This window comes from Lepidochelys kempii, chromosome 15 (genome assembly GCF_965140285.1).
Source record: "Lepidochelys kempii isolate rLepKem1 chromosome 15, rLepKem1.hap1, whole genome shotgun sequence".
Lineage (NCBI taxonomy): Eukaryota > Metazoa > Chordata > Testudines > Cheloniidae > Lepidochelys > Lepidochelys kempii.
Window position 1 is genome coordinate 30,776,441 of NC_136394.1, and position 21,492 is coordinate 30,797,932.

The 21,492-nt window shown below is 39.5% G+C and overlaps 1 protein-coding gene across 17 annotated transcripts in view; it reads left to right on the forward strand.

Annotated features, from left to right (window-relative positions):
- The window catches only part of GRK3 (G protein-coupled receptor kinase 3), a 123,302-nt gene that overhangs the window by 94,103 nt on the left and 7,707 nt on the right, over positions 1–21,492 (forward strand). For 12 of the 17 annotated variants that reach the window (XM_073313104.2, XM_073313107.2, XM_073313110.2 and 9 more), the window contains 9 exons: positions 443–550; positions 6,972–7,038; positions 7,271–7,371; positions 8,754–8,820; positions 9,352–9,447; positions 13,339–13,501; positions 15,034–15,170; positions 16,138–16,251; positions 16,829–20,401. In XM_073313104.2, the coding sequence (XP_073169205.1) occupies positions 443–550; positions 6,972–7,038; positions 7,271–7,371; positions 8,754–8,820; positions 9,352–9,447; positions 13,339–13,501; positions 15,034–15,170; positions 16,138–16,251; positions 16,829–16,990 (1,015 nt within the window). In that variant the 3' untranslated portion in view covers positions 16,991–20,401. Of the gene's footprint in view, positions 1–442; positions 551–6,971; positions 7,039–7,270; positions 7,372–8,753; positions 8,821–9,351; positions 9,448–13,338; positions 13,502–15,033; positions 15,171–16,137; positions 16,263–16,828; positions 20,402–21,492 lie in introns of those variants that run through there. The other 5 variants (XM_073313103.2, XM_073313102.2, XR_012155089.2 and 2 more) reach the window with 4 other exon arrangements.

Below are 21,492 nucleotides of genomic sequence, written 5' to 3' on the forward strand. Positions count from 1 at the left end.
CTATTAATAAGACAGTGCAACTTGAAGGAGGAGCTTGTTAAAAAACCATACTCTTCACTGTTGCAGCTTCCTCTTCTATAACCCCTTCTCTGACAAAAGGCTGCTTACTGAGTTCTGCTCCTAACTCCATTAAGTCTTGTTATAGAGGGAACAATAGCGCTCCCAAAGTTTAGGTTGCCTAACTCTTTCCATTATAAATATTTTCTCATCCTTTTTTAAGGTGTTGTAATGCATCCATGGCTTAATAGAAAATGGAAATCCAAATGGGTGTAAGTTTGGCCAAAGTGACTTCGGTTTAAAATGACTGTGAGAAGTCACCCTGTTCTAGATAGATTTTCTTGTTGGGATACTGCAGAATTTCATAAGAGTTTAATTTTGTTTTGTGATCAAGATTCTGTTGACCTCCCTCCCCTATCTCTCCCTCCTCCCCCGTTTCCACCAGTGGTACCCATGGATACATGGCTCCTGAGGTGCTCCAGAAAGGAACAGCATACGATAGCAGCGCAGACTGGTTCTCTTTAGGCTGTATGCTTTTCAAACTTCTGAGAGGGTGAGTGAAATCTCTTGCCTTTTTAATATTGGCACCTTTATGTTCTGTCTATAAAGCTAGTAATATGCATGCTGTTAGTTATTTCATACTGTGTATCCTGCAGTCCCTCCTACTCACCCCAGCTCTGCACAAAGAAATAACATTAGGCTTGTCAGGGTTCCTTCCCCACTCTGAACTGTAGGGTACAGATGTGGGGACCCGCATGAAAGACCCCCAAGCTTATTCTTACCAGCTTAGATTAAAAACTTCCACAAGGTACAAACATTGCCTTGTCTTTGAACCGTATGCTGCCACCACCAAGCGTTTTAAACAAAGAACAGGGAAAGAGACCACTTGGAGACGTCTTCCCACAAAATATCCCCCCAAGCCTTACGCACCCCCTTTCCTGGGGAGGCTTGAGAATAATATCCTAACCAATTTGTTAGAAAATCATCTCAAAGACCCAAAGCGCTGGATCTTGGAACTATGGAAAAATCAGTCAGGTTCTTAAAAGAAGGATTTTATTTAAAAAAAAAAAAAAAAAAAGGTAAAAATCATCCCTGTAAAATCAGGATGGAAAATACTTTACAGGGTATTCAGATTCAAAACACAGAGGATCCCCCTCTGGGCAAAACCCTAAAGTTACAGAAAACAGGAATAAACCTCCCTCTTAACACAGAGAAAATTCACATAAAACAAAAGATTAAACTAATCCGCCTTGCCTGGCTTACCTATACTGGTTGCAATATTGGAGACTTGGATTAGGATGGGTTGGAGAAGATGGATTTCTGTCTGACCTCTCCCAGTCCCAAGAGAGAACAAACACGTAAACAAAGAGCACAAAATAAAAGTCTTCCTTCCCCCAAAGATTTGAAAGTATCTTGTCCCCTTATTGGTCCTTTGGGTCAGGTGCCAGCCACGTTAGCTGGGCTTCTTAACCCTTCATAGGTAACAGGATGTTGCCTCTGGCCAGGAGGGATTTTATTGCACTGTATATAGAAAGGTGGTTACCCTTCCCTTTATATTTATGACAAGGCTTCTTGCATTTCCAGGTTCCTCCTGCCTCACGAATTTCTGCTTTTCATAGTGGCTACAAATATTGCACTGTGGGAGAACAGGTCAGGTTCTTATTTGCTCCTCAGATATATCACTTCAAAACACCGACTTTTACCGCTAGACCTACAAGCACTAGCTTTCCTCAGTAAAATATCTTCTGCATCATTTTGTAAGGAAAAAGACTGAAATAAAAAAATATAATAAGCTTTAAAATTTAGAATGTTTTAACTTCTTCTTTTGGGTGTCTGGAGCATCTTGTCTTATGTGAATCTACTTATTTAAGAAGAAGTGGGTCTTCAGGAGGGATTGTAAGTGGAGAGGATAGTGGCTTTATGGACTGGCTTAGGGAGAGCATTCCATGTGTAGGTTGTATTCAGTGTTGTAGAGAGACAAAGTGGGTGAGGTAATATCTTTTATTGGACCAACTTCTTTTGGTGAGAGAGACAAGCTTTTGAATTTCCCAGACCTGAAGAAGAGCTCTATGTAAGCTTGAAAGGTTGTCTCTCTTGCTAACAGAAGTTGTTCCAATAAAGATATTACCTTACCCACCTTTTCTCTAATGTGTAGAGTATGGCATGGAAGAAGGTGCAAAGAGTGGTGGGAGAGGCTGGTATCAGTGGCAGAGGCAAATGGATAAGAGACTACATGAGGTAAGTAGAGAGGGACTGAATTGTATTGGGACTCAACTACCTTGACAAAAAGCTTGAACTTGATGTGGTGAAGGAGGAGCTGGTGCTGGGATTTGTGGGACTGAGGGGAAGTTACTTGTCAGATCATTGGTCAAGAAAGATGATCTTAATGGTCATTGGCTGGTTCCCATTGGCTGGGAAAGCTGAACCGCAGCCATGGGGACCTGCGAGCGACTGTGCCCGTGGACGGTCAATGTAAACAAACTGTCTTGCAGCCCACCAGCAGATTACCCTGAAGGGCCGCATGAGGCCCACGGACCGCCGTTTGCCCACCACTGCGCTAAAGGGTATTATTGGCATAAAAGTCCCACATAGTGGAGGAGAATAGGTATATGTAAGCCATCTTCAGTGCTTGATCTGTATGTGAAACTCTCATTGACATCAGTGAGACTTCGACAGGTGGAACAAAGCTAGAGTTATCTACCTGAGCTCTCGCTAGTCATGGCTCCTTGAAGCCATTTGAAGCTTATGCATTTGCTTGCAAATACCTAGTCTCAGTTGAGTCTAAAATTGCAGATTAGCAAAAAAAAAAAACCAAACTTGATGCTGAAAAGCTGAAAGCTACAGTAAACAAAAACAAAAAAAAGGTAGAGAGACAAATGCTAGAACCATACGTCGTGGTAGGCCTAAAATTATAATAATATAATAAAATCTTCCACATAGCATGAGTACATTTGTGCCTGGGTTTAAATATAAACAATTTCAAAAATATTCTTTGTACATATGGTGTTATATTGGTGCTCTTCAAATTTTTCTCTTTAGTGCTGTTTCACAGGATGAAAAACAATCTAAATTTATGATGTGAAATTATGTCTATTCTTTTAAACAAGTGATGGATTTTTTACAGGTAGCCTGTCTTGATAACTCTTGGGTTGTTTTCTAAAATGTTTTTATCAGAGTAATTTCTGCTGTTCTTTTATATGTTATATTTTCACTAGCATCTCTACAGCTCTTATTAGTTATTTGAGATTTAATGTAATAATGTATAAGTGAAATTATGCCATGTTTTTATATTGGTCTTAAATGCTAGATAAATGATCTAATAAGCCAAAGGATTATAATATAAAAGTAAGTTTCCTAGGAAAAGAAGTAAATTGATTTGGTACAGCCTTGAAATTAGCTTGAAAAAACATGGGTCCATCAGCACATCAAAAATAGAGGAAGAAAAAGAACTGGGTTGTTGTAGAACAAATTAGAGGTCAGTACTTAACTTTAAAGTAGTATAAATAATAAGTATTGTTAGCTATTGAGAGCAGATTGTGTATTCTCCCTTGTAAGTAGATACAGATTTTTAGTAATGGTGGGGTGATTATTTGAGATTTTGCTCAGTAGCGAAGGGTCAAAAAGTTTAGAAAAGATTGGCTGTTTCTAAACAGCTTGGTGCTCATCCATTTCTGGCTAGAAATGGATATATTACTACTTACTTTACTGCTACCACTTTGCTGACAATTGTTGCATATTTTAAATGACATAAGGTTGCTGTACTTTAGAAGGACTCTGAAGGCATTAGTGGACTTCAGGTAACGCTTTAGACTTGTGGGTGAAGTTACCTCGCATCTTTTTTCTGTAGCATCACGTTAACTTTTCACGTCTATAGATTTTAGATAAGCTAAAATGTATCCTTTGCCTGGGTGCATCTGAAGGCAGAATTTGTCCTTGAGTCATATCTGAGTGCAAAACATCTTATTCCTTCATTTGTGAAATGTTCCTTTATCAGTAAACATCTGTGTCTACTTAGGTTTTATGAACACTGATGGGTTTATCTCAGACGTTAATAAACTGCAATCAGATGAAATAATCCATTTTTGAGGCCGTCAGGGTCCACTGGTATTTGTTCAAGAATATTGATCATATGTTAGATTGTTCCATTGGCCTTGTCAAATTGGGTGGATGTACTAGCAGTAATAATTAATAATGAGCTCTTGCATAGCACTTTTGACCATGGAACTCAGAGCACTTTACAAAGCAAGGTAAGTGCATAGCTCTGAATATCAGACATAAGGCCCACATTAGTAGTTCATTGCTCACAAAAATTGACTCAATTTACTGTAGGTTAATAGACAGAATTAAAAAGTTGTATAGATGTAACCATATAGGAGACCTGTAGCCAACCACATTCATTTATTGGCAAAGCCTTCTTGTTGCTTCATCTAAGGCCACATTTAATCCTTCAAACTCCAGTCATCATCCCTGACACAGCAGAGTATCACAGGAGCATAATGCAGTCTTCCCTCCGTCAAATCCATGCTGCAGAAATCTCTTCAGGATAATGGGAGAAACAAACACCTAAAAAAGCCAATAGGGGCTGTGAACGGTGTGATGGACTCCTAGTGGTAGCACTAAACACAAAGGACATTACCATTTTTAATCATAGAACTGGAAGGGACCTTGAGAGGTCATCTAGGCCAGTCCCCTGCACTCAAGGCAGGACTAAATATTATCTAGACCAGGGGTCTCAGACTCAATTTACTTTAGGTTCAGTGCCAGTCCTTAAATCCTCCAAGCGGGGCAACAATGTCACTCATGCTGCCCAGACTCGCCCCCCGAAAAGCTCTGCCCCCCACCTGCCTAAGGCTCTGGGAGGGAGTTTGGGTGGGGTAGGGGTCTGGGGTAGGGGATAGGGGTGCATGCTCTAGGAGGGAGTTTGGGTGCAGAAGGGGTGAGAGATTGGGCTCTGGGAGGGAGTTTGGGTGGGGGAGGGGGTCGAGGTGCAGGCGCTGGGTTGGAGTTTGGGTGCTAGGTACAGGCTCTGGGCTGGGGCAAGGTGGAGGGGTTCAGGCTCTGGGAGGGAGTTTGGGGGCAGGAGGGGGTGTGTGGGAAGGGGGAGGGGGTGCAGCCTCTGGGAGGGAGCTTCGGGTCTGGGGGGTGTGGGGAGGGAGTGCAGGCTCTGGGAGGGAGTTTAGGGGCGGGAGGGGGGGTGTGGGAAGGGGGGGTGCAGGCTCTGGGAGGGGTGGGGGGGGTGCGGTGCTTACCTGGGGCTCCAAGGCGGGGCAGCCTGGGGGGCCTCCGCGTGCTGCCCCCCCCCAGGCACTGCCCCCCCCCCCCAGGCACTGCCCCCACAGCTTCCCATTGGCCACAGGGGTGCTCGGGGCGGGGGCAGCATGCGGCGGCATAGACCTGCCCCACCCCACCGTGCCCTGGGGTTGCAGGGAGGGGCTGGCAGACACGTGGAGTGAGCAGGCAGACACCGCTCAGCTCTGCTGCGCTGCCGGGGCCCCGGGCCATTTTAAATTGCCGGGGGGCGGTGGGGAGGAGGAGAGAACCCGGGGCCGGCAGGCTGGGCCAAGGGAGAGACCTGGCCTCAGAACTGCTGAAGCCCCGTGGCCACATTGGGGAGGTTCACGAGCCGCGAGTTTGAGATCCCTGATCTAGACCATCCCTGACAGGTGTTTGTCCAACCTGCTCTTAAAACTCCCCAATGATGCAGATTCCACTGCCTCCCTAGGCAATTTGTTCCAGTACTTAACCACCCTGACAGTTAAGAAGTTTTTACTAATGTCCAACCTAAACTGCCCTTGCTGCAATTTTTCTCCCGCCTCCTTTTAACAACCTTTTATGTACTTGAAAACTGTTAATGAATAGGTTAATAGGGAAACAGGTATTTTGTTTTTGAAAAATAACTTTCTCCCTGGATTTGGAGACAGGAGACAGTGAATAAATCTCAACCATACTAACTAACCCGCCTCCACCCCCCCATGATTAAATACCCCTTCCAGTTGCTACTTAATGTTACACTGAAAATGTGTAATTTACCAGGACTGCTACAGATTATCAATTACTTTCAAAGCTCATACAACATCTAAAATATATCAGTATAAAACAGTATGTTGGATATTCAGACAAACCAGGCTTGTTCTCGAGCAGCCTCGTTTACTAGAAATATTCTTATATCAACCCCAAATCATATGCATTTCCTTTAGAGGCTCCACACACTCTCAAACTGCCAGTCATCCTCTATAGACTGTCCACTGACTAGCGTTCATTTCACCCATAGATTCTAATCTCCTGCTACATACTTTCCATATATAATGGAGTCAACCGCTCTGTAAAATATGTTAGGTTTCCATTTGTAGATAGTTATTTTTAAAATGTCAAAGTTTTGGTAGCTTCTGAGAATTTCCCCGTTAGATGGGGTCATTTATTTTTTTTGAGATTTACTCAGTGAGGTCTTCAGTACTTGATCCATAAGTACTGGAATGATTGACTACTCAAACTACATTCACTTATAAACTAGCCCACTGCATATATACTTACGAAATAACAGCATTAGGCTTTCCTAAATGTAGTAACCTTGGTGATATTCGTGTGGAGTCAGTGAAAGAGTTAAAAGATCTGTTTGCTCTGAAGTTGATTGTAAAGATGTAATAATCAAGTAATACCAAAGTGACAGGAAGTATTTACTTTTGCAGAGTACTGCAGTTTTTACAGAAAATGTAATGTCATAAAAACAAACACATACTTTTCCAGGGGATTCCCACCCGTAGTATTGAATTCTGTGTCAGTATTTGATCAGTCTCGTTTTCACTGGAAATGCTAAAAGTTTCACTGCTTGTTTAATTGTTCTGCAGGATGGGATTGATGAGTTTTTGAAGAATGTGACTAACAGGATGCTACACTCTTTTCTGGGGTTGCCACAGCTGAAATAAGCAGATATGTTATGGGTTTACATTTATTAGTGCATTTTCTTATTTCTACAGTCACAGTCCTTTCAGACAGCACAAAACCAAAGATAAGCATGAGATCGACCGGATGACGCTCACCGTGGTAAGGATTCTAAAGATCATTTAATTTAAGCTTTTCATGCTTAGCTAATTACACGTCCTTTAAGAAGTTCTGTACATCACTTCTTTTTGAGAAGCAACTTTATTCTGTATGTGTACGTGCAGGAACTGTGCTGCTAAACCCTTCCAAGGATAAGTTACCTTTTAAATGTGGTGGTGTCTCAGATTGAACTAGTTCCAAGAATTCATGTCATAATTCTTTTTTTATCCTTCAGAATGTGGAGTTACCAGATTCATTTTCCCCTGAACTAAAGTCCCTTTTGGAAGGGCTTCTGCAACGCGATGTTAGCAAGAGGCTTGGCTGTCAGGGTAGCAGGTAGGATTTAGCTTCTCCATTAACCAAAGCCTGCATATATCTCTTCTTTCCTTTAAATCAGAGATCTATTTTATTTTAGGTCAGAATCTGCTTCATATCACTGTAACATGTTAATGTTAGCAAGAAAGCATTAAAGTTCAATGCAGTGTCTGTTCAACTTGCTTTTGACTATTGGTAGGCTGAGAAATCTCTCTTTTATGAGGGACACTTAGCCAGGTATTATTTCTAATTTTGTTCTAAGCATTTTAAGGTTTCATTGGCATTTTAACTATTTTATTTTATTGTCTATGTTGCATATTTTTGGTTGCTCTGTAGTTTTCCTGCTCTGTGTTTTTTGAGAAGTAACCCTATCTTGATACAGACATTTTGATGACCATGATTATAGTGCATATTTTAAATTGGGGGGTGGTGGTGGTGTTATTAAAAAAGTCAGCATTTGTGACTGTTCCCATATGGTGGCATTTGAGATTTTCCTAGCTTTCCAATCTTATGAAAATAGGACATTTGGTAACTGCTGACAAATACTGATTTATTTTAAATTACTTTTACCTTATTCCAAGCAGTCCTGTAGCCCCTGATTTTAAATGATCTTCATCCTAACACTGGCTGTTTTACACATACAGGTAATTGTGGGTACAGTCATATCACTTAGATGTCCAGCTGCCTTATTTGCAGGTATTACAGTAGAACCTCAGAGTTACAAACACCTCGGGAATGGAGGTTGTTCGTAACTCTGGAATGTTCATAAGTCTGAACAAAATATTATGGTTGTTCTGTCAAAAGTTTACAACTGAACATTCACTTAATACAGCTTTGAAACTTTACTATGCAGAAGAAAAATGATGCTTTTTAACAAGCACAGAAACAGTTTCCTTACTTTGTCAAATCTTTTTTAAACTTTCCCTTCATTTTTTAGTATTTTACACTTAACACAGTACTGTACTGTATTTGCGGGGTTTGTTTTTTTTTGTCTCTGCTGCTGCCTGATTGTGTACTTCCAGCTCCAAATGAGGCGTGTGGTTGACTGGTCAATTCATAACTCTGGTGTTCATAACTCTGAGGTTCTACTGTACTATGAAAGTTGACATCAAAGGGCTCTGAACAACATTCACAAAATTAGAGTTTCATGCTCCCAATATGTAGGTGATTGTTATCTTAAAGTAGAAACAACATAAATTGAGTCGTGTAGGATATAATATTTGGGGATCATTTTACAGGTACTGTTAACAGTGTGCTATTTAAGATAGTAATATGCAGTAGAAAGTGAGTGTGGGTGCTTGTCTGAAAGTATTGGTTTAGGTACAAGAATTTTTCCACAGTGGGGTTCTTAAACATAACTTGAAAAGCCTCTGCATTTTGTTATGTTAAATTTTTTTTTGCAGCGCGCAAGAAATAAAAGAGCATCATTTTTTCAAAGGGATTGACTGGCAGCAAGTCTACTTACAAAAGGTATACATAAAAATGTGATCTTATCTCTTCCTATAAAGCAGTAAAACTTAAACAGGGTGGGGAACAGCAAATTTAGGTCCTTATTCTCCCTTCCTTGCCAAGTATATATGTGCAAAGTGAGTGCAAAGTAGATGTAAAATGCTATCACCAGTGTGAGTGAGTGAAGAATTCTCATCTGTAGCATTGTACAAATGTGTAGGTTCAAATGATTGCACAACGTGCCAGGCAGGGGAGAATCTAGGCCTTCAATCTTTTATATGGTTCTTCGATATGACTGTATATAAATAACAAAAATAAAGCTCTTTGAAGTGCCTTGGGAAGACCTTTCAGTAAAGGAATGCATGCTTAAGTCTCGTTTCATTGCAATTCATTGTTTACTCTGTTTCATTGCAATTCATTGTTTACTCTGTAGGAATACCTTGCCTTTTGTTTTGCAACAAGATAATGAGCATGTATAAATGCAGAATAGATTGAAATAATTACGCTAATTGTTTGGCTTTGTAACTAGACTGCCCTGCCTTTGATTTCCAGTATTCTCCTCCACTGATTCCTCCCCGGGGAGAAGTAAATGCTGCAGATGCTTTTGATATTGGCTCCTTTGATGAAGAGGACACTAAAGGCATTAAGGTACATGTGCAATATTTTTCCTTCAGCCTTTGTTTCCTTTACACTTTTAGATGAAAGATTGTGAATGACACTTTCAGGCTGGTGTTACAGGTCCCAGTCATGTGCATGCTTAACTTTAAGTGTGCAGATAGTGTCATTTCTTCAGATGGATTATTCACTGCTTAAATTTATGCACGTGTGGAGGTGTTTGCAGGTTTGGGATCATAACAAGTAGAACAAGGTATAGTGAATGATGTTTTTGTCAAGTGTGTATATCCTGGGTGTGTTTAAAATTATAGTTTGACTGAAATTTGGCATACATAGTGTCATGGAGCCACAGGGTCTATGCTATACCCCAGCTTTTAAACAATTCCTTGGAGGTACCCCTTCGTGTGCCAGACTCCACACACACAGTCCCACTCTTCCTTAAGGATAGGCCATGTGCTTCAATACCTTTGAGCCTGAGCCTGTGAGCTCCTGTACTCCTGTTTCATACCATGAGCTCTGCCCAGCAAATCCAACTGAGGCCAAGTCGACAGGTCAAAATTAAGTCAACCTAAGTTACATTGCCATACGGCCACTGCAGTAATAAAATTGCTTTTGCATGTCCATACTAAGCTCCTTGTGTCGGCGGTGCGTATCCTCACCAGGAGGGCTTGCACCTATTTTAGTGTACATTTTAGTATAGACGCTTACAGAGTTAGGTCAGTGTAAGCTGCATGATGTTGACCTAATTCTGTAATGTAGACCAGGCCTGTGAGAGACTCCTGTTCAGAGATTTTTTTGCCCTCTTCAGGGATCAGTGCCCTTCAGCAAGTATTTGCAGTGTCACCAGGCAGCTTTTATCAAACAGAATAGGGTTCATTAGTCAACTGGAACACAGCATTGCAAGGTCTTTACATTGGCATAGAGAATCAAAGGTTAAGACATAGGCCTGCCTGGTTTACACTACAGAGTTAGGTCGATGTAAAGCAGCTTACATCGACCTGACTTCGTAAGTGTCTACACTAAAATGTCGTCCCACTGATGTACCTTGCCCACTACACTGACTTAATAACTCCACCTCTGCGAGAGGCGTAGTGCTTAGGTTGATGTAGGTTGGGCGATACAGTGTCACTGTAGACACTGCATTGCTTACACTCCTTAGAAGAATTTATTTTCAGAGCAGGGCTTTGAACACAGGAGTTTCTGGCTCTGAATGTTATGCTAAGACTTCTAGTCCATTCTCACTCTGTAAATAACAAATCTATAAATAAATTTCTCAATATCTATAGATTTATAATGAAAGTTTGTGTATTAACATCTACGATAGCATAAAATATAGGGGAAATATTCCATGGACAGAGACCTCATATGTAAGAATAAAATACTGATTAGTGAGAGTTTGGATCTTGTTTCAACAATACTGTCTTATGTTCAAACTACTCCTGTACCCACTTGAACATTGATAGCAAGGTCATACCATATGTGAAGGGTTCATTTCCATTGGATTGGACCTAAAGCAGCCACAAAACTGAAGTCAATTAATTTTTATTTTTAACATTATTATTATTACACAAAACTATTGAAAAACAACATTAAAGGAAGGAAATCTAGAGCAATAGTTGTTACTCCATCCTTATCTCAGTTTCTTGTGCCCAGCTAATGTGGTATATAATATGCTATTTCATCCTCTGTTCTGAAACCTGCTTAATACTCTAGACAAAATGATTAACTTAGATTCTAAGGTATATCCCCATTATTATTTTAACATACTTTCTTTTATAGATGAAACTTTATTTTTGTTGTTATTGCAGGTATTATAACCAAGATATAATTATAGGTAGTGAGTCAGGAGAGAAAGAAATCACTCCAAACTCCCTAAACAGAAATATATTAACTACCCACAGTGACTAAAAAGGGGAACTTATCTGTCAATGTCACCCACTGCAATTACTAGCAGCTGGCATAAGACCGTTTTTAAATGTTGAGAAAGAACTACAAAGAACAGAAAATGTTCTTTTCGCTAGTAAACACCACGGTGCCAGCTAACAGTAGGGTAATAAGTCTCTGATTTCCTGAAGCACGGGAATGCCTGACTGATAATCCCAAACACCATTTTCTGGGGACAAACTAGGTTAAATTGTCTTCTTTAGCTATATTATGGAACTTAAATTCTCAGCAAGGTGTATACTTGTAATGCATGTTGTTGACTCATTGCACTTTATTCTCTGTACAGGTTGCCCTTAAGGTATATTTATTTCCTCATTCATGAGTCGATGAGAGTTGCAATGCACTGTGCTGTTTATGCTCAGGCTAAGACTTTATAATCCCTTCTGAGAGGATTGACTAATCCCCTACATCTGAGTCAAATGCAGAGGAAATTAGGGTTTTCATAAAACAGCACCAGCTTTCTCAGTTTGCTGGCAAGAAGGTGGCGGTTTTGGAGACTGAACCCCAGCTGCTATACTTTCTTCTCCATTACCTGTTTATACTGGGAAAGAGCCCAAAAGCCTCAATCAGATTCAGGGTCTCTTTGTGCTTCTTACAAGAAGACATCTTCGCTGACCCAGAGAGACGCAGGCTGAGGGAAAGGGATGCAGTTCAACAGCAAAGTGTTCAGGGAGGTGATAGGCAGGTGTCAGGTTAGGGTTTCTTTCCGCTTTAAATAGCTATCCGCAGTAACCCCTTTACTAAGCTATTGCTAGTTCCTTCTTTCATATCAGTTGCTATCCAGGGCCCGTTTTCTAAATTTGATGGCTTTTGTTTCATTCTTTTACACAGAATAATTATAGAGAAAAATGTGATGATTCTTAGTATTGTACCAAAAACTCTGTTCCCAGTGCTGTCAGTCCTAAAGGTTGCTATACCAAGCCACAAATGATCTTTTCGTCCAGAATCAAATCATTTCAGTTATGTTCAGTACAGTTCAGTTTAAGTACTGCAGTTAATGTGGGAAGAAAAAAGGGCAGTATGACATGAAGGCAGTCTGAAATCAGTAACATACACAACTATTTTAAAGGTGTATTATTAACAATTATAAAGTTACCGTGGAAGCATGGAAAAGTATCTGTGTGAAAAATGCCTTTTCATATCAGCACAGTGACCCAAGGATCTGGAACTTGCTCCTTTTGGCAAACTGCAAGGATCTGGTTTTGCTGAGCTTCAGGAAGTAAGGCAAATGTGTCAGTCTGGCCAAGCTTTCACTAAGTGGGCTCGCCAGTGCAGAAAGGTGTGAGGATGATATAATATTTATAATTTTTGTTTGAATTTGTTGTAAGGCTCCCAGGTAATGTGCTACATTTACAACTATTTAAATAATAAACTACACATTTTTCATCTTTGCCTTATGATATGTGGATTGAAATAAATTGAAAAGTTAGTTAGTTTCCAAAAGAATGCTGTTTCTGAGAGCTGAAGCAGATTTAGTGGCGTCAGTTGTTGCTAGAGAAGTAGGCAGAGGAACTTAGTATATAGTTAGAGATTTTTTGAACAGGACAGCTAAGAAAAGTAAGAATTTCAAAGAAGTCCATCTTAAGGTGGCAGTCAAAAATTGTATATCCTTTTTCAGCCAATGTGTCACTTGTATAACTTAAGTCGTATTGCTGGTGTAAGAGTTTTTGAGTAATGTCTAAAAAGAATAACAAAAAATCCAGTGTCTGTATATTTATGATCTGAGATAAGATTTCCGTACTGTAAATTAAGAAACTATCGTTTTAAATACACCAGAACTAGAAAACTGTGTACAGTGCACTGTATGGCTTTGCTTTCTCGAGTTTGTACTACATGCAGAATTGGGAATCTTAGTCTACTTCACAGTGTCATTCTAATCTTTTTTTAAATTATATTTGTTATTGTATTATTATTGAGTATGTTGGTAATGGTAATAGAACTTATTAAAATCCTGCATTTTCTGATATTTTTCCCTCCTAGTTGGTTGATAGTGACCAAGAATTGTATAAGAACTTCCCTCTGGTAATATCAGAGCGTTGGCAGCAAGAAGTAGCAGAAACTGTTTATGATGCAGTAAATGCAGACACGGATAAAATTGAGGCCAGGAAGAGGACTAAAAATAAGCAACTTGGCCATGAGGAAGGTAATGTTTCCAGTGCACATCTTTTCATTCTTTAATGCTAGATACGGTTATTAAATATGTTCCAACAGGTAACCTTTTATTTTACGTTGTTAATTACCTGTAATTCAGAGAGTTCATGCTTTAATGATTCTTCTAAGTTTCATTTAATTCAGTTTGTATTTCTTAAAATACTTTGAGATGTTTTATGATGTAATTTGACTTTTTAGAAAAGTTATGAATGAATCTTTTAAAGTCAAGAGGGATTACTGTATGGTGCTTTTGGTTATCCATAAGTTTGAGGTATTTTCAGTAATGTGTATCTGGGATTTGATTTTATGGTGAGGATAGCATCTGAATGAAAAAAACGAGACCCATTGTATCCAATGTAATTCCTTTGAATAAGGTATTGAATTATGTACTTGAGATCGGTGACAGTGTTGGGACCCTCTCTTCTTTGGTATGGGGTAATCCTCTAGTGTGTTCATCACCTTAGGACATGTTTGCATGGACCTACCTCTTGTAGAACTCCACTGACTTCAGAGAGGCTCCATGAGTTTGTCAATGCAGAATGAGCTCCTTCACCTGTCCCTACCCCTTAATACAGTGTTCTGTTGTGGTAGTTTGAAGTGAGCCCATATTTCTTCACAAATTCCCTCTCTCTCTCTCTCTCTCTCTCTCTCTCTCTCTCTCTCTCTCTCTCTCTCTTTTGTTTTGGTCTTTTGTTTTCATATAGTATTTTAAAACAATTTATAAATGATGGCATTGAAACATGGGCACATTTCAAAATGCAGACCAAGACGTGGATAAGTTCATGGAGGAAAGGTCCATCAATGGCTATTAGCCAGGATGGTCTGGGACACAACCCCACCCTAAGCCTCTGACTGCCAGAACCTGGGAGTGATCGACAGGGGATGGATCGCTAAGTAATTGCCCTGTTCTGTTCATTCCCTCCGAAGCATCTGGTACTTGCTGCTGTCGGAAGACACTGGCCTAGATGGAACATTGGTCTGACCCAGCATGATCATGTTTATGTTCTTAAAGCAGAGCAGCTCCCCTTCTCTGTAGTGTCTTAACTGTTGCCTTCTTTCTGCATTATTATTTTTGGCATATTTTCATAAATTCTCAATTTCGTGAATTGGGGGGAAAAGTAAAATTGAACTGATGGGGCTCTCTCTGTATGTTTGAGCAGTTGAACAGAACATTCCTCTTGTAAAGACCGATATGCTGTTCCGCAGGATATTCAATGTTAATTCTTTCAACAGTAAATCAGGTGCCTTCTTTAATAGGGCCAAATTCTATTCTTGGTTACTTCAGTGCAATTTCATTGCCCTCAGCTGTAATGGGGTGCAGAATCTCACTCAGTGTGTACATGTGTGTGTATATAATAATTAGAAGGCAAAAGATAACACATTATAGAGAATATTATGTGTACTGAATCTTCTGCTGAAATTTAACAGGCTGTGAAAACACTAGTAAACCTTTTCTGAACAGAGCACATTTCCTGAACACTGGGTTGTAGCTGATTGTGTAAAATGAACTTGTTATATTCACAGATTATGCACTAGGGAAGGACTGCATTATGCATGGGTACATGTTGAAATTGGGGAACCCATTTTTGACTCAGTGGCAACGTCGTTACTTTTACCTCTTTCCAAACCGACTTGAATGGCGAGGAGAAGGAGAATCACGGGTGAGTCTGAAATTAGTATAACAAACACAGTTTTTGTAAAGGTACGAAATGTAGATAGGCATTTTTGCCAAATCTTGAAGTCCATACTCAGGAAAACTCCCACTGAAGTTTGAGTTTTTCTGGAGTAACTATAGTGGGTCAGATTCTTAAAGCTCTGTTCATGTGGAGTAGTACTTTACTTTGTGAGTAGGCACATTGATGTCAAGCAACCTAAAATAGACTTTACAGACTTGTGGGGTTTTTTTTTTTAAGAATTGGGAGTTTATCAATGTATTGTTTTTTCATTTAGGACCCCTGGAGTATTTATACAAAAAAACATAAAATGGTAAGGCAATAGAAACACTATAGCATTGACCTCAAAGATAGTGCTATAGTGTTTATAGTTCAGTCCAATGGTGATCGTGTTTTAGGGATGTCATCTATGTATTTAGCTACACAACTGTAAGAGATTTTGAAAATATAGTTCTTCCATTGCAGTATTTCCTGAAAACTTTTATGCAAAACTGCTTGCATGTTTTTCCATCTGTACATTTGTAGTGCTTCAATAATCCTTCACAGCTCTTTGACATAGACAGTAAAATTGTCTAACTATTGATTAAAGTGTTTCACAGTGTTACTGTTTGAAAGAAAATAAAGTAAAATGCAACTATTACTGGGGAAAACACTCATTTAGTTCATAATGACATCCCTTTTTTGCAGTGCCTTGTTTTGTGCTGTTCTGAGTTGATCTTTTGGTAATTTTTGGTGACTAAATCCTTTGGTAAATTTCTTTGAATACTTTCTCTTACTTTATGAACTATTTTTAGTTAGTGTATTACTGAAAGCTAAGGGTCAGGTCATGCTAACATTTGCTCCTGGGAGTAACTTTATTCACATGTATATTCCCAGTGGATTAGGGTTCAGCTTTAGGTCTGTTGGGTAACAGCTTCAAATTGTAATTCAGCTTTCTTTTTGCAATGTGTGGTAGCAAAATCTACTGACAATGGAACAGATAGTCTCAGTGGAAGAAACTCAGATTAAAGATAAGAAATGCATCTTGCTGAGAATTAAAGGAGGCAAACAATTTGTCCTGCAGTGTGAGGTGAGGCAACTGTAAGTTTTCAGTGATCACTGAAGCAGATGTTTTGTATACAATGATAAAACCCAATGGTAACATAAAATATTTTTCAAGTCTGAACTAAACTCATGAAGTATTTGCCATGCTTTACATGTGAGCTGGGAGGGATATGGCTGTACTAGGTTTATGCATCACATCTGAAAACCTGGATTTCAATGGAACTTGTCAGAGTGAATTCAGTTTAATAATAATGGATAAAAATGTCAAAACTGACTGACTAATTTAGGAGCGTAAGTAGCCTAGTCTGTGCATACAAGCAAACTAATTTCCCAGCAGCTCAAGGAGTTAGCACATTTGTAAAGGATGGGGTGCGCGCACACACACTCTTTTTCAAGAGAACTAACAGCTTTGGTTGCTACCATGTTGCCTGGGTTTGACTTAGTGCTTAAAGATGAAAGGTTGAGTGTTACCAATACCCTGAGCCATTCATTTTCCAATGGAAAATAAAGTACATTGTTTAAAAATGCTCATAGGGAAAGTGGTATTCCCCAGTATGTGCACTCGATTATGAAGTGCCTAACAACTTCTGTATCCCTTTCAGAGTGACCCAGAGTTTGTTCAGTGGAAAAAAGAGCTGACAGAAACCTTTACTGAGGCACAGAGGCTGCTGCGTCGCGCCCCCAAGTTTCTCAATAAATCTCGCTCAACAGTTGTAGAGCTTTCAAAGCCACCACTCAGCCACAGGAATAGCAATGGGCTGTAGAAGAGATGAGAGAATGAAGGGGAAAGCTACTCCGTCACCATGTATGAGGGCCACAGCATCATTAGTTACTTGTACAATCCCTGAACCAGGAATTACTTAGAAGAAGAAACCTTGGATGTTTACAGCATGGGATGATGACAGGACTCTACATCTGGAGATTGTGAAGACTAAAGCAATGACCAGGTGAATTCTCACTAATAGCAGTAGTGAAAGTTGCCAAATGTAGAGGCTGCCCATTGTTCCCAAGCATCGTCACACCCTGGTGGTGTTCAAATGGTCTGTTATCCTAGAACTACTGAAGGAAGGAAGATAATCTTTTCTTTGCAATACCCTTGTTTTGGTATGTACCAAACCTGGAAACTGAAATGGTTACTACTCTTTATCATTTACATGTTGATGTCTGTTATTGACATATCCCAGACTTCGGCAGGAACTGCAAGTTTGTCATGTGGGATAACAGGTAATCTTATGTGTTGCCTTGTTCTTTCCAGCCATCACTATTGACTTTAATATATCCTTGCTCCATACTGCTGGTGATCAACAATGTGACTCTTATGCACTTCAAAGTACTGATTTCTAACTGTCCTGTGGTTTGAATGTTGTTGATACTTCATGGAAACATTGAACTCAGATTATTCCCTTGGTTTGTTGTACTCACTAATAGTAGCTACCACCGTTATGCTTCTTCTGCTATATACAAAACTATAACTGACACAATAGAGTAATAATTGGTGAAGAGGAATATATGGTAGCTTCATCTAGTGGTCTGTTGTATAAATTGACTATTTGAGCACAGTTTTTAAACAGCAGATTCCTTTTGACAAGTTTACAGTGAATACAAAGACAGTTCTTTTCCATGTCAGCTCAACTGCACTTTTTAAAAATTAAAAAATTCTGTAAATCCAGTGCATACTAATGCACATACTGGATTAAAATGTATGGATAACTTGGTATGTATTCTTCTGGATTGCTCTTAAATTGTTGGACTCATAGACTCTTCTCTCGCTCTCTTTTAAAGTAATGTGTTCTCACAGCATAGTTCTCCCAGACCTTCATCTTAGCCAAGCACTTAATATTCACATGCACGTCAGATGGCATGACTTTCAAAAAGAAGTCTGAATTTCCTTTTATAGAGAATTCAAACATTCACACTGAAAACAGTCTGAGAATATTGAGGATGAAAATGACAAAATAAGATGATTATATGCCAAATTTATGTAAATTCTCCTTATGTCATCATTCGTTTGTCAGATGTAAGGTGATACTTCAGAGGAGTAAAAATATTGTACATAATCTTTGGACAACTTTGAACATTCCGGGACAATTTCTATCCTGTTATACATACTGAGAGTCTCATTGAATATAATGGGTTTTCAAGAGGTGCAAGTCAGAGGAGAATTTGAGCCTTCATCTAATTCTGTATTACATTGTTTATTGCGGATCACGTTCTGCTGAGTTACATGGGTACAACTCTCATAGAAGCAAAGTCAATGGGACTTGCACCTGTGTAAATGGGAGCAGAATTTGCACCAGCAATCTGTTTTGCCCATCTCTTCTGACCAGTTCATTTCTTGTCATAGCTTGTCTGGCTAACAGTCAACCGCAGAGCTTCAGAACTGTTTCATCGACAGCAAAGTATAAAGTGCCAAAAAACCTCAAAAATTATTTTTTTTCAAAAATCCTCTATTTATCCTCCACATTCTTGTGAAATTGGATGTGTGAGCTACTAAACCTGGGGGTGGCTTAATAAATCTGACAGCAATGCCAACCATTTTTCTTATACTTTGATATAGTGTGAAGAAGAAATTGAATTTTAAAAAATATTTTATGCTTGGCAAGTGGTAATTTTAAAAGGATATTTACACATTTGTTTTCTTGGATTACTTTTTAAAATGAGCATGGAGTTCCATTTTCATCTACTGAAAAGTGATGTTAGAAGTCCAGGTATATTTCTATAAGCAGTAACTGTGGTATTTCCCTAAACTCATGCCACTATGGAGTGGCAGATTTTTAGTGTAATCTACTGTACATTGGATATTTTTGAATTGTTTTCCGAGAATACCACACACACACACACACACCCCTATTCTGATTTGTGTTTTGAATAAAAAGAAAGCTCACTCATAGATTCATAGATATTTAGGCCAGAAGGGACCATTATGATCATCTAGTCTGACCTCCTGCACAATGCAGGCCACAGAATTTCACCCACCACTCCTAAAAAAGACCTCACACCTATATCTATGCTATTGAAGTCCTCAAATTGTAGTTTGAAGACCTCAAGGAGCAGAGAATCCTCCAGCAAGTGACCCGTGCCCCATGCTACAGAGGAAGGCGAAAAACCTCCAGGGCCTTCCAATCTGCCCTGGAGGAAAATTCCTTCCCGACCCCAAATATGGCGATCAGCTAAACCCTGAGCATATGGGCAAGATTCATCAGCCAGATACTACAGAAAATTCTTTCCCGGGTAACTTGGATCTTACCCCATCTAAAAACCCATCACAGGCCATTGGGCCTATTTACCATGAATATTTAATTACCAAAACCATGTTATCCCATCATACCATCTCCTCCATAAACTTATCGAGTTTAATCTTAAAGCAAGATAGATCTTTTGCCCCCACTACTTCCCTCGGAAGGCTATTCCAAAACTTCATTCCTCTGATGGTTAGAAACCTTCGTCTAATTTCTAATCTAAATTTCCTAGTGGCCAGTTTATATCCATTTGTTCTTGTGTCCACATTGGTACTGAGTTTAAATAATTCCTCTCCCTCTCTGGTATTTATCCCTCTGATATATTTATAGAGAGCAATCATATCTCCCCTCAACCTTCTTTTAGTTAGGCTAAACAAGCCAAGCTCCCTAAGTCTCCTTTCATAAGACAAGTTTTCCATTCCTCGGATCATCCTAGTAGCCCTTCTCTGTACCTGTTCCAGTTTGAATTCATCCTTCTTAAACATGGGAGACCAGAACTGCACACAGTATTCCAGGTGAGGTCTCACCAGTGCCTTATATAACGGTACTAAAACCTCCTTATCCCTACTGGAAATACCTCTCCTGATGCATCCCAAGACGACATTAGCTTTTTTCACAGCCATATCACATTGGCAGCTCATAGTCATCCTATGATCAACCAATACTCCAAGGTCCTTTTCCTCCTCCGTTACTTCTAGTTGATGTGTCCCTAGCTTATAACTAAAATTCTTGTTATTAATCCCTAAATGCATGACCTTACACTTCTCACTATTAAATTTCATCCTATTCCTATTACTCCAGTTTACAAGGTCATCCAGATCCTCCTGTAGGGTATCCCTGTCCTTCTCTAAATTAGCAATACCTCCCAGCTTTGTATCATCTGCAAACTTTATTAGCACACTCCCACTTTTTGTGCCCAGGTCAGTAATAAAAAGATTAAATAAGATTGGTCCCAAAACTGATCCTTGAGGAACTCCACTGGTAACCTCCCTCCAACTTGACAGTTCACCTTTCAGTAGGACCCGTTGTAGTCTCCCCTTTAACCAATTCCCTATCCACCTTTCAATTTTCCTATTGATGCCCATCTTATCCAATTTAACTAATAATTCCCCATGTGGCACAGTATCAAACGCCTTACTAAAATCTAAGTAAATTAGATCCACTGCGTTTCCTTTATCTAAAAAATCTGTTACTCTCTCAAAGAAGGAGATCAGGTTGGTTTGGCACGATCTACCTTTTGTAAAACCATGTTGTATTTTGTCCCATTTACCATTGACTTCAATGTCCTTAACTACCTTCTCCTTCAAAATTTTTTCCAAGACCTTGCATACTACAGATGTCAAACTAACAGGCCTATAATTACTTGGATCACTTTTTTTCCCTTTCTTAAAAATAGGAACTATGTTAGCAATTCTCCAATCATACGGTACAACCCCTGAGTTTACAGATTCATTAAAAATTCTTGCTAATGGGCTTGCAATTTCTTGTGCCAATTCTTTTAATATTCTTGGATGAAGATTATCTGGGCCCCCCGATTTAGTCCCATTAAGCTGTTTGAGTTTCGCTTCTACCTCAGATATGGTGATGTCTACCTCCATATCCTCATTCCCATTTATCATGCTACCATTATCCCTAAGATCCTCTTTAGTCTTATTAAAGACTGAGGCAAAGTATTTGTTTAGATATTGGGCCATGCCTAGATTATCCTTGACCTCCACTCCATCCTCAGTTTTTAGCGGTCCCACTTCTTCTTTCTTTGTTTTCTTCCTATTTATATGACTATAGAACCTTTTACTATTGGTTTTAATTCCCTTTGCAAGGTCCAACTCTACTTGACTTTTAGCCTGTCTCACTTTATCCCTACATATTCTGACCTCAATAAGGTAGCTTTCCTTACTGATCCCTCCCTTCTTCCACTCCCTATATGCTTTCTGCTTTTTCTTAATTACCTCTCTAAGATGCTTGCTCATCCAGCTTGGTCTACAACTCCTGCCTATGATTTTTTTCCCCTTTCTTGGGATGCAGGC